The following is a 12,831-nucleotide window of genomic DNA, read 5'->3' as shown; positions in this document are numbered from 1 at the left end:
GACTGTGCAAGCTGCATTGATCAGTTCAGGACCGCTGGGATCAAGTTTTGCTGTCGCGTCGCCCGAAACGAACCGAACCGAACTTGCCAGACCCCTCGGACACGGAAACTCGATACTTCGTCATAAGTAATCCCACGATAGCCTCCTGCACCCGCACCCGCACTCGAGAGACGGCAGGCATCTCTCGACGCCTTCTCACCCAACATGAATACCATCCAGCAAAAGTGTCGGCCGAAGCATCAGGTCCTCGTCTTGAAGTGCTACCCGCGAACAGCCAAGGGAGCTGTTGACGTCAAGCCCAACTCGAGCGAGCTCAGTTACCTGCTATTCTATGCCCAATCACGGCGCTCCAAGATCCAGAAAGTTGGCAGCTTTCTGGAGAAGAAAACAGCCAGCGACGTATACCGGCTGAGGATAGGGTGGGTTTCGGACAACACTGTCGCTCGAAAACACGGGTTGGAAGCTAACAAAATGCTTACAGAAATGTCCAAGTGACGCTCGGCATCCTCACGGCCTTGATCGAAAAGACGCCCAAGGATCTTCCCCTGTTTGCGTCATGCGTTCTCAACATCCTCGACCAAATCCTCAAGTCCAATGATATCACCATGGTCGAGTCGTCCCTCCCCACGTTTGAGGCATTTTGCGAGCATCACGACCCAACTTCGCTGCTGGGTGACCAGGCCTATCTCCGCCAATATCTGTCTATAGTTCAGCGATATGCCTCCTTGGCCTCAACCCGTGCGATCCCCGGCAAGCTCGAGCCTAGTAAGCCATTGGCACTGCGGTGGAGGAACTCGGGTCTGGAAGCCATCAAGAGCGTTGCCTCGTCCGAGGCCCTGTCCTCGGTCACTACTCAGCAATACAGCGTGGCTATTCCCATGGTATTGGAGAATCTCTGGACGGACAATGAAGACTTTTTGGATATTCTGCACCAGCGAGCAGAAATGGACGACAAGATAGGAGGCTCGCCACTGCTAAGGAGGCGGACGAGTATCGCTACAGTGCAAACAGCCGGGACAGATGGGGAGCCAAACCCTATTGCGCTTGCCGGGACGGCTGTCGACGCGGACAAGCTGGCAGAGGAGGATATTGGTGTCCTGGCCATGCAATGCCTCAAGGAGATCTTTGTGGCCCCAAACCGGCCCCAGATCCATGCAGCAACTCTGGCTGTGTTGAAATTTATCGAGGAGCGAGTGAGCCAACGCGAGCCGGTGGTGAGGACCGATATGCACGGAAAGGACAGCGGGTGGGCCATCAAGATCTTCTTGCTGGCTGCTCGCTGGACGCCGGTGGCCGATCGATTCACCATCCTGATAACAGCAATGGACACACTCGCTTCATATCCGCTGACCGATGAAACCCTGGAGCAGCATATCGTGATGGCGGCCATCATCGGCGCACTTCTGCGGTCTGACATCAACCTGATCGGCCTTAGTGTTATGGATATTCTGCTTCAGTTCATTGCTCACATTCGACGGCTCGTTCAAATGCCAGGAGACCCAAACAGCATGAGAAGCGAGCCTCTCAAGCCCGGCATGCCAGACCCGCGTTCGCCAGCGACTCTCGAGTTTGCCGAGAAGCTTGATCGAGCGGCCGCCGAGCGCAAGAACCTACTTCTTCGACTGCAAGAGTGCATAGGAGACTTGGCCACGCACGTTTACTACGCGGACCAGATCTCTGATATGATCGCTGCAATTCTTGCCAAACTCAAGCCTGCGAGGTCGAATAGTATTTCTGGATCTCCACAGGGCGAGAAGGCGGACGGAACCCCTGGGTCATCGGCGAACACGCTTGCCGACGAGCAGCACATCGACTCTCTCTTCGCTCTTACCGTTGCAAAGATAGCAGCTCTGAGAGCCATCAAGTCTATTCTGCTGGTGGCAAATCCGAGGAGCAAGATGAGTGGCAATGTCGGGCTTTCCAGAAACCACGTGCCTGTTTCCACATGGGATGGCACTCAATGGCTGCTGAGGGATCCGGATGGACTCGTGCGCAAGGCATATGCCGATGCTTTGGTGACCTGGCTTGACCGAGAGACCACCAGCGCCGATGGGAAGGTCCGCGATGAGACGGCGAGATCGGCCGTGAAGAACAGGGATGCTCAGGCGGCATCGCTTGCGAGGAGGGCCGTCTCGAGCGCTTCTGCTCGGGAGAAGCCGGTCAAGACGCCACGGTCACAATTCCTGCAGCTCATCCATCTTGCCATATATGACAATGCTGTCCAGTATGTCGACTACGAGACTGACATGGTTTTGCTTCATGTTCTGCTCGCCAAGTTGGTCAACCGACTCGGCATCAATTCTGTCAGATATGGTCTGCCCATGATCTTCCGGCTCCAGGAGGATATCCAAGATGCCGAGACGCCGATTCAAAAGGTTCGCATCGGCAGCTTGGTCCATGGCTATCTGTGGATCTTGACCGAGAAGTTCGAGTTCGACGGCGTGCCTGTTGGGAGAGCTATCCACAACGAGATTGTGCGCCGCCGCAGCAAGAACTTCTGGGTGGAAGGCATCAACGTTCCGGTTCCTGTGATGGAGCTGGTGGGGACACCTGGTATGGCCCGGCCGCAGCCAAGGTTACCGCTCAAGGAGATCGAATCCGAAGCGCTGCTTCCCTTTGATGAGCGTGACGCATTGGTTGATGCGGTGTGCGCTGGCTATCAGACGTTGACTACCTCGCCGCCTACGAGCCCGGCCGCTAGCCCCGGCAGGAGCTTTACTCACCCCATGCTGAGTGTTAACCTGAACGCGATCCCAACCATCGAGACGGAGAACAGGGTTCCAGACCATGTTCGCGAGCAAATGCATAACGAGTGGAGCCGTGATATTGTCTTGGCAGCTGTTCAGAATACTAGCAAATCCGCCTCTCTCGCCGGGTCGCGAACCACTGGCACCCGTAATGGAACTGGCGGAGGCCTTGCAATCAACGGCAACGGTCTTCGTCCAGACCGCATGTCTCCTCACGGCAGCAAGACGAACCTCCGTCCTTCCACATCGCCTGCGGGTCTACGAAAGTCGAGCTTGCGTAGTGGCCACTCGCCAGCCCGGACCAACACAACTGATGGTAAGGAGCAGGTGACCTCGGTAGAGCAGCTCAAGCTTGTCTTGTCTGGCCATCTTCAGCCACCATCTACCTCGCATGGCGCAGGGTTCCAGCCGCAGCATGACGATTCAAGCAGCGACAGCCTTGTCAGTTATGATCTGACACCGAGCGAGCTTTCGTTCAACCCTCCTGTTGCTGGCGAGATGGAGACAGTGCCGGAGGGAGCTGGTCTGGAGCTGGACAAGGTTCCCACCTACCACGAGCGCAAGTCTTCTCTTCCAGGGGGGCCTCTCAGCTCTCACCCGACGCACGAGGAGAATGAGGATCAAGACGGGAGAGTACCTCCGGTACCGAAGATTCCGGAGGGTGTGCCGGGAGTTCGGGTATATAAAACATCGGCTCATGATTTTGCGACTCTACCGAGGCCATCAACGTCGAAGCGGAGCCTCAAGAGCCGAAGTGGCGGTCAGGATCGGTCGCTCTCATCATCTTGGATGTCGGCCGAGGATAAGCTGCCGGTGATGGATCTCCAGGCGTTATTGAAAGGGATTGACAGTCATGGTGGAGACCAGCATTTGGGGGGCATCACGAAGCCTCCTTACTAGAGCACAGAGTTTCAACACAGCTTCTGGGGGGATGATGGAGGGGGCTTGAAAGCAGCAACAGCATCTACATTCTTTTCTGTTTTCCCAAAAAAGGACCGGCTTGGAAACATGAGAACATGTATTGGGCGGGGTGGAGGCAACTCTTTGTTTATTAATGGTGGTGAGGTGATAGTTGATTGTTTACTGAATTTCAAGGGGGTTAATGGCCTTGAGAGGGGAGTCTAAGTTTGTTTAGTTTCTGGTGACGAACGTTATTCTAGTACATTGGTCAGCCTTTTCAGTGGTACATAGATTCATCTTTTTGTCATGATTATTTAAGAAGAGAAAAGATGGTGTATTGCAGCTGGGTGTGGGCAATGTTAGCTCGTATTAAAAATACAATATCAGTCGTAGAACTGTTTTAAATCATAAGATAATTGTTTCCTACCGTCAAAAGTGATGTCATCTCCAACGTTGACCCGACGGCCCCTCTTTGGCGGGGACAACGACTGATTAATCGATAAGATAGCTAATCCCTGTTGACTTACCAAGCTTGCGACGACCGCCAAGACTTTGAGAGCATCCAGACCCTCCAAATTGTTTTCCTGAGCTGCGCAGATCGACGAGCTTCTTCCACCGTGGGGTCCTGACCTTGCGTCTTTTGATATTGCGCATGCATCCCCTCTCCCGACAGCTCCTTTCCTCCTCCTGCAGCCACCCACCACCCCTTTTCTCCGACCGGTTCGCCAACATGGTGCCAGCAATGAGACTCTGCCTCACCCTGCCCCTCCGCGCGGCGGGGAGGAGGAGGACGGCGGCCTTCACGTCGACGAGGGCGATTCACAACAACCCCCCGAAACCGGCCAAAGTAGTACCCGTGTACGGCACCGGTCCTCCCCCCGAACCTCCCACCCCGGCGGCAGAGTACGCGGTAGAGGAGCGCCTCGCGAGGAGGAAAAGACAGGCCGAGATGCTCAGACAGGCAAAAGACATTCGCAAGAAAAACGGCAACAACAGCAAACCTGCCGACCTGAACGCGCCGGTGTTGAAAAGGAGGTTTTGGAAGGATGTCTCCATCAAGGAGGTTATCGGTACGTACATTCCCCCGCCCCCTTTTCGTCCCCCCACCTTTTGCTTTCTTTCTTTCTTTCTTGTGTGTGTGTGTTTGTGTGTATGTTTGTACTGATGATGTGTGGTATGGTGTAGGAGCCTACCAGATCCACCTCGACTCCCGCCCCCTCCGGCACCCAACTACAAAATCGATCATCCGCATCCCCTTGTCCAAACCCCAGCTCGCCCACGCGCTGGCGGTGGAGTGGGACCAGTTACTGTCTGCGCAGGAGGCGACGAAGCAGCATCTTATCCCACTTACGTCTTTGGTCTGCAGGGCGGTTGACATTGGGGCTGAGGACGCTGCGCATCCTGGCGGTCCTGGTCCGATAAGGGAGTCTATTGTCACCGGTATGATGCGGTATCTCGACACGGACAGCTTGTTGTGCTGGGCGCCGCCTGCTGATAGCACCGACCCCCACGCGCCGAGCAGTTACCTCAATGATGAGGGGAAGAGCTTGAGGGATCTGCAAGAGGAGGCGGCGGGGGGTGTGGTGGGTTGGTTGACGAGTAAGGTCTGGCCGGGGGTGAATATCGTGCCGGTGTTGGAGGATAGCGGGAGCATACTGCCCAGGAAACAAGAGCCGGGGGTGAGGGAGGTTGTGCAGGGGTGGGTGTTTGGGTTGAGTTGCTGGGAGCTTGCGGGCATCGAGAGGGCGACACTTGGGGGGAAGAGCTTGCTTACGGCCGCGAGGTTGGTTTGTGAGTGGAGCGAGGAGAGGCAAGACCTGACCCAGGGGGAGGAGAGAAAGTTTGGGGTGGAGGAGGCGGCGAGGGTGGTGAGCGTGGAGGTTGAGTGGCAGACCCGGAGGTGGGGAGAGGTGGAGGATACACATGATGTAGAGAAGGAAGATTTGAGGAGGCAGCTGGGGAGTGTTATCTTGCTTGTTGGGGGGACTGGGAGGTAGAGGGTTAGAAGTGTAAGATGGTGTTGTGTAAGATACGAGGGGTAGATGGTCAGCGAGGCACCCTCCCGCAATAGCAAAACTAAGTTGACCCATATTAAATATTGTGAACCATGCCTTGAAAGCAAATCAACAGGTCTTTGAATACCTTTAAAGGCCTCTTGGCTATCTTTCAATGCCTATCAATTCTCTTAAAAGGTCATGAACTATCTTCACAAACCTATTTGCTATCTTTAAAGGCCTATTAATCATCCTTCGAGGTATGGTTCACATCATGATATGGGTTAACCTACTCTCTATGCCAATTATTTGTTGCGAGGGTGAGTGAGTACACAAAAGTTACAGTCCCTTGCAACAAATCTTGCTTCTTTATACTGCACAGTATTCATTCAAGAAGAAATTATATATATCCGCTCATAAAGAACACGCCCCGCCAGTTCCAGTACACTTCCACCTGCCCAGGATAACAAACACTCCCCCCCCCCAAAACCAAAACTCCAAAAGAAAAACAAACCATCAAACATCATCGCTTTACCTCCGCTCAAGCCACCCCCCCGCTCCTCATCCTCTGCTTCAACATCTCCCTCAAATGCCCATTCAACTCCTTTGTACTAACCCTCAACAGCTTCCTCTTGACCACCTCCTCCTCGTTCTCCTCCCTCTCAAGCTCATCCAAATCCACATCCCTATAAACCTGCCCCGTCACCGCCGCCGCCAAACTCTTCACATCCCTCGCATTCGCCCACCCGGCCGTCTTCCCCAGCTGATGCAAATACCTCAACACCTTCTCCCTCTCCTCCTCCCCAGGATCAAACTCATCCCGTAGCTCAATATCCTCCTTGAGCAACAAATTCTCCAAATGCTGCTTCGCCTTGGAAGCCGTCATGGTGGGAAAGTTGATTTCTGTGGCAAACCTCCCCCTCAGTCCCGCGTTGACCCTCATGAGGTTATCCATATCCTTGTCGTAACCCGCCAGAACAATAATCATTTTGCGGAGGTACCGTGGCTTGGTCATGCAATCGACTAGTTCTCCAATTGCCTCCTCTTCGTAAGAAGCATGCCCCGCGGCGCGGTTGGCCCCCCCGAGACGGTAGGCTTCGTCGATGAAGAGGACTTTTCCGAGGGCTTTTTCAAACAGGCTGATCACTTTGGGCGAGGTGTGGCCCATGTATTGGCCTATGAGGTTGCTGGCAGAGCATTCAATCACTTCGTTGGTGGACAAGAAGCCCATGTCGTAAAAGATTTGGCCGATGATGCGTGCGGTGTGGGTTTTGCCGGTGCCGGGGGGTCCTTTGAAGATGAAGGTGAAGGGGACGATTTCGCGCGGGTCTTTGCCACGGCGGCGCATGTTTGCTGCCAGGCGTTGATAGCCTTCGAATTTGGAAATGATGGACTCGAAGCCGATGAGCGAGGAGAAGAGGGATTTACACTTCGAGGAGGCAGTGGCGCCGCGGTTCCAGTCTGGGTCAAAATCCTCGCGAGTGAGGACGATGCTGGCTTCCGAGTGAGTGAGAATGTCGGCATTGTGTGTGAGTTTGTCGGTTGTTTCCGTTGGTGGAGGTGACTCGAGCTCTTCTTCCTCGGGCTGAGTGCTATCTGTTGGAGGTTCGGCTGCCTTGGTTTTGACGGCAGTCGGCAGGTCGACCTGGGCTTGGACTAGTTGTTCTCCAGCCACAGCTTCTTCAATGTCGATCCGAGTGACGGGGGGCAGCTCGACTGGCTTTTCCGTGCATTGTTTCTCTACACCTTCGGCTTCCGCTTCCGCCTTCGCCTTGGTCCTGGTGCGATATCGAGTCTTGGCTTGGTTCAGCAGGTTGTCAACATCACCACCATTGCCAAAGTTAGGACGGTCCCTCGCTCTCCGTATAACTTCAGCTGCCACTTCCATGGCTCCCTCATCAGCCGTGATCTCCTCCTTGGCCATTTTCAACCGTAGAATCTCATGCAGCGTCTTGTCATCGTAGCTCTGGAACCGGAAGGCCTCCTCCAGGGGAAATCGTCGCCGCAAGCCAGGGTTGCACTTTTGGAACATCTCCTCCATCATGTCAGGATAACCGAGAAGCAAAACACATCGATCTTCGCCTGGCTGGTTGTGAATCTTGGAGATCATGACATCGATACAGCTAAGACGGAACTCATCCGACTCGTGCGTCGTGCCCGGACGACCACCGTGATAGAACATGTGTGCATCGTCGATGATAAGCACCTTTCCAATCGTTGAGTCGAGTATATGGGCGGTCTTGACCTCGGATTCACCGATGTACTGCCCAATGAAATCCGCTGGTGTCTTGAATACCACCTCTTTCGTGGACAAAAGCCCAATCTCGGCCAGAATTTGGCCGTAAAGCTTGGCTACGGTGGTCTTGCCAGTACCGGGAGGACCCAAAAAGACTTGGTTCAAGGAGGTCTTGAGCGGTTCCTTGCCGAGGACTTCGCGACGATAATTGGCTTTGGCCCTGTCGAGCAGCTCGCCAATCGCTTTCTTGACGCTCTCGAGGCCGGCCATTTTTTCGAGCTCTTTCCAAGCCTTGCTCATGTCCCGAATATCCTCGGGCTCCGGTCCGATGATGTCTTCCTTGGTGAGAAGTCGGGTGTTGGGCTTTGGCGCTGGACCCTGCGACAGAAACGAGAGGTCCACTTCATCACTCTCATCACTCTCATCAGTGGAAGCGCTCTTTTCATCTTCGGCCTTGGTCTCGCCCTCGGTTGATTTCTTGTCTGACTGGCCGTCGGTGTCGGCCTTCGTGTCTTGCTCGGTGAGTTGTCGTGCCTTGGCTTCATCCTCGGCCGTAGTCTCGCCGTCAGTTGCCCCCTCTTCTCTGGCTGGCTTCTCGTCCTGGCTAGTCTTGATGTCCTGGGTAGAAGACTCGGCATCCTTAGTAGACTCCATGTCCCTGCTAGGCTCGACTTCCTTCTCGGGCTCCTCGTCTTTGCTGGCATCCTCGTCTTTGCTGGCATCCTCGTTCTTGCTGGCATCCTCGTCTTTGTTGGGCTCCTCGTCTTTCTCGAGTCCCCCATCTTTCTTGTCCCCATCCTTCTCAAGCTCCAAATTCTTCTCATCAAGATTAGGCTTGGTCTTGCCTTCGGCAGAGCTTGGGTCCGCCTCCTGAACCTCGGCTCTCTCGTCCTTCGAATCATTATCCGTCGACATCTCGGACTTCTCCGACGGCTCCTTCGGAACAGAAGTTTTGTCGTCCGCTGAAACGGGCATTGGGAGCTTCTTGTACTTCAACAACTTAATCAAACGAGCGGTGATCTCTTGGTCCCTGCAGTTCTTGTACTCGACCAGGCTAGACAACATCTCCTCGCCCTCCTCGATTGCCTTCTTAAGCAACTCGATCTTAGCGGCAATCTCAACGTCTTCTGGGGTCAGCACGCGTTGTTTCTCCTTGGGATCTTCTTGGTCGACTTTGGCATCCTTTTCAACGTCTTCTGGTTCGGAATTTGCAGCTTCCTGCTTGGGTGTAGCCTCTTCTTCTGCAGATTTGACTTCTTCTTTCTCCGGATCAACCTTTTCCTTCGCGGATTCGACGCCTTCCTTCTCAGGCTCGACATCTTCTCCTGTGGGTTTGACACCTCCTTGGTTGGTGTCGGCGCCTTCGTCCTCGACTTTCACAGCTTCAGACTCAGGTTTGACACCTCCCTGATCGGGCTTGATGTCTTCTTCCACAGGCTTGACATCTTCCACAGGTTTGACGCCTTCTTCCACAATCTTAAGACCTTCTCCCTCAACCTCCACAGCTTCGGTCTCAGGTTCGACAGCCTTTTCCACGGCCTCGGCCTGGGCAGGCTCTTCAGTCTTGAGAACTTCTGTAGGCTGAGCAACCGCTTCGGTCTTGACGGCTTCTTCAGGCTTCTCGACATCCCTGGGCTCGGTGACTGATGACTCGCTCGAGGAGAGCGCCTTCTCTTTCAAGTGCTCTCGCTCTTGCTTCTTTTCTTCCAACTGTTGGGTCGCGACCTCTAGCTCTTCTGTCAACCACTCCTTAGTTGCCTGCAGAGACTGATTCTCCTTGAGCAGCTCTCTCAGGTTAGCACGCTTCTTTTCCAGCGCCGCCTCCCACTCTTCGGCTCGCTTGTCCTCGGCAGCCTTCCACGCCGCGTGCTCCAGGTCAAGCCTTGCCGCCTGTCGGTCCAGTATCTTCTCCCAAGCCAGCACGAGATCATAGGCGTTGGCGAAACCACCAGACTCTCGGTTCCGAGCAACCCGTTTGGCCACAATACGAGGATACGGCCCGGTCTCCCCCCCTTCGATGGTGAATCCATTGTGTCGGACCATCTGGAGAAAGATCAGACGCAGTTGTTCGTCATCGTAATCCTTAATCGTCAACCGTCGAGGAAACTGCCATCTCCCGCTCGGTCGCGAAGCCAAAAGCTTGTTCATCGCCGTCTCGGTACCAGCAATGACAACCACCAGCCGAAGACGCTCGGCATGACGGTCCAGTGTGTACATGAGGTCTGCCCTGAGGGAACCCGTCATCCCCTCGATGGAGTCGATAAAGACAAAGACCTTGGAGTTCTCGCCGTAGTTGTTTAGCACCAGGTGGAAACCTTCAATATCCTTGTCCGCCTGAAAGTCAAATCCGGACCGCTTCTCATTGTGCGGGCTGTTGACAGAAGACCATGCGGCGCATTCCTTGAGCAAAGTCCTGTAGATAGTCGCCAGCGTCTTCTTGCCCGTTCCCGGATTGCCGATCAGCGCAAGATTGAACTCTTGTCTTCGAAGCATCCCTCTTCTGCTCTTTGCCGCGTCAATGGTAGACTTGACGGCAAGAAATTCTGACTTGACTTGTTCAAGACCAACCATGGCCATGAGCTGGTCAATCGCTAAGCTCTTCTCGCCCAGTTCCTTTTTGCGGCGCTCCCATTCCTTTTCAGGGGCCAACAGTTCGACGCCGTCAGATTCCTTAGCCACCCATCTCCGACCGAGGGCGGGAAGAATGGGCATACCCGGCCGGCTGGCGCTCGGCTTTGGTTTTCCGTTGGCATCCAAGGGTATCTCTTCTGTTTCGGTGGGGTCGGCTCTGACACCTTTGAAAGGGTCGTGTGGAGGATCGGGCAAAGGTAACGGAGCGGGCGCCGGCACTGGTGGGGGTTCTTGCTTGACTTCTTCTGGGGTTTCCTCCTTGACCTCCTCCTTAGCCTCCTCCTTGGCTTCCTCTGGCTTGTTCTCATCTGTCGTTTCTTCCTTGGCCTCGCCCTCTTTGGTCTCTCCTGCCTTGGCCTTATCCTTAATGTCGCTCTTCTTCGCCTCCCCCTCCTTCTCCTTAGTCCCTTCCTCCTTGACTTCACTATCAGTCTCTTTGGGATCATCATCAGTGGACTCCGCCTTAGCTTCCTCCTTTGGGCTTTCATCCTTCTGGGGTTCGTCCTTCTTTTCTATGCCCTCCGGAGTTACATCTTCCTTGCCATCCTCTTTGCCATCTTCCACGGGGGATTCCTGCTCTTTCTTCTCTGTCGTGGTGTCTAGAGAAGCGTCCTTAGGAGGGTCTTCCTTGGAAGACTCCCTGGCACCTTCTGCGTCATCGTCCTTCGCCGGGGATTCTTCTGGGGGGGATTTCTCCTTCTCAGGAGGCGCTGCTTGAACCGCCTGATCCTTGGCAGTGATTTCTTCTGCCTTTGCGGGAACGTCGTGGTCCTTGATGGCAACGGTTTCACCCGTGGCTGTGCTGGTTTGGGCTTCCCTGGTCTCCTGGGCTTGGGAGGTGCCAGATTGGCTTTCACTGGCTTCCTCGGGTTTTGGATTCTCTGGATCGGTAGATATGGAGGTACTTGGTGGGTCTGTGTTTGATTTTGGTGGTGTTTGATTGTTTCTGATCTTCTCGAGATCCTCCAGAAACTTGACACCACCCAGTCTCTCGATCTCATTCGCAAAGGTCGCAATCAGTTTGGCGGCCTTGATAACAGATTCTGGGTCTGATATGTCCAACAGTGGCCTGCTTGTGGGTGGGTTAATGGTTTGAGTGGCGTTATCGGTGTCCGGCGATGGGGAAACTTCCACCACGGCGACCTTGCTGATGGTCCGCTTCTTGTCGTCGGACGAATCCGTGTCTGCTTCGATGGGTGTTGACATGAATGATCCATCGTACTCAGATTCTGAGGATTCGGGGTGGTTGGGGTTGGTGGAGGAGGGGTTGTCGTCCATGATTGGGGCCATGTTTGAATTTATGTGTGGGGGTTATCGGGGCCGGAAAGCTACGGTAGGAAATGAAGCCAAAACCTTGAGTGAGTGGTTGCGATGAAGATATCAATGAAATAAGATGGAAAACAGAGATGAAGTTGAAAAGAGGGATCCGCTCGTGACTAGGCAGATTTCCAGGCTGCAGCGGTGAGACTTACGCCAGCTGCAGCTGCTGCGCAGACGACGGGATGAGGCTCTGGATCAACAAAATTGCAAGCTGTGCACCAATAGCGCGGGTGCCTCAACGGCCAACAAAAACTGGTCAGCCTCAAACATCATGCAGGCGCCCTCTTTCCTCTTTCCTCCTGCCGCCGCGTGACTAACCCCGAAGCCAAGCATGGAAGGCAACAAACCTTTACCAAACACACCAACAAACACGACCACTTATGTCGTAATTATTATCAACCTACGCCTTTTTAAAAGAAGAACAGGCCTTGGAAGATGATCAAGAGATTTTATTTGATTTTCATTATTATGAATGAGAACTATCAAATACCATACAGCTGCTTGAACTGCAGAGAAATCAAAGCTCCATAACCAGTCACAGTTATCAAGAATATCTTCGAAGCAACTCTATATCGAGATCAGCTCAACATCATATTTTTCCAAGCTATCTTCATACCATTCCTCGTCTCCAAGCAGCTGACTAGCAATCTGAGACCTCTTAAAATCAAAAAAAATCCTGTTCGTCCAAACCGCATCCGGCTCTACTTTCTCGTTTGCCACCCACCACCGTTTCTATATTTCCTACCATTGCGATGATCAGTAGCCACTTACGACAAAGTGCTCCGCACTCCCGGGGTATCAAAGGTGCCCAAAGTACTCCGGATTCTCGATGTACATGGGAACTGGCCTGACTTTCTTCTCCCGAGAAGAACTTGGCGTCGAGATGGAATCTCTTACGCCAGGATACCGCGCATCCTCCTTGGTTCTGTGACGGTCTTCTCTGTGGGCCCTTTCTTCTCTCGGAGGCTCTAGATCGTCGCGAGTGGTCGGCTTATCTCTGTGG

At 53.9% G+C, this 12,831-nt stretch overlaps 3 protein-coding genes across 3 annotated transcripts; 2 read left to right on the top strand and 1 right to left on the bottom strand.

The window, feature by feature from the left end:
• Window positions 1–142: 142 nt before the first annotated feature.
• On the top strand, window positions 143–3,647 carry EFR3 (plasma membrane localization protein; the record flags this gene model as incomplete). Its single annotated transcript, XM_062942556.1, has 2 exons — window positions 143–419; window positions 482–3,647. Exons 1-2 carry the CDS (start codon window positions 205–207, stop codon window positions 3,645–3,647), a joined length of 3,381 nt encoding a protein of 1,126 aa, XP_062805652.1. The 5' UTR covers window positions 143–204.
• A 652-nt stretch (window positions 3,648–4,299) lies between these two features.
• On the top strand, window positions 4,300–5,838 carry atp12 (ATP synthase mitochondrial F1 complex assembly factor 2; the record flags this gene model as incomplete). Its single annotated transcript, XM_062942557.1, has 2 exons — window positions 4,300–4,717; window positions 4,833–5,838. 2 exons carry the CDS (start codon window positions 4,300–4,302, stop codon window positions 5,642–5,644), a joined length of 1,230 nt encoding a protein of 409 aa, XP_062805651.1. The 3' UTR covers window positions 5,645–5,838.
• Window positions 5,839–6,182: 344 nt separating this feature from the next.
• Window positions 6,183–11,798, bottom strand: QC764_113040 (uncharacterized protein; the record flags this gene model as incomplete). The annotated part of the gene is made up of 1 exon (XM_062942558.1): window positions 6,183–11,798. The coding sequence occupies one exon, from the start codon at window positions 11,796–11,798 to the stop codon at window positions 6,183–6,185; it is 5,616 nt and encodes a 1,871-aa protein (XP_062805650.1).
• Window positions 11,799–12,831: the final 1,033 nt, after the last annotated feature.

The sequence above is a fragment of the Podospora pseudoanserina genome, chromosome 1 (assembly GCF_035222485.1).
Source record: "Podospora pseudoanserina strain CBS 124.78 chromosome 1, whole genome shotgun sequence".
Lineage (NCBI taxonomy): Eukaryota > Fungi > Ascomycota > Sordariomycetes > Sordariales > Podosporaceae > Podospora > Podospora pseudoanserina.
Note: the sequence above shows the minus strand (reverse complement) of the source record. Positions and strands in the feature narration are given on the sequence as shown.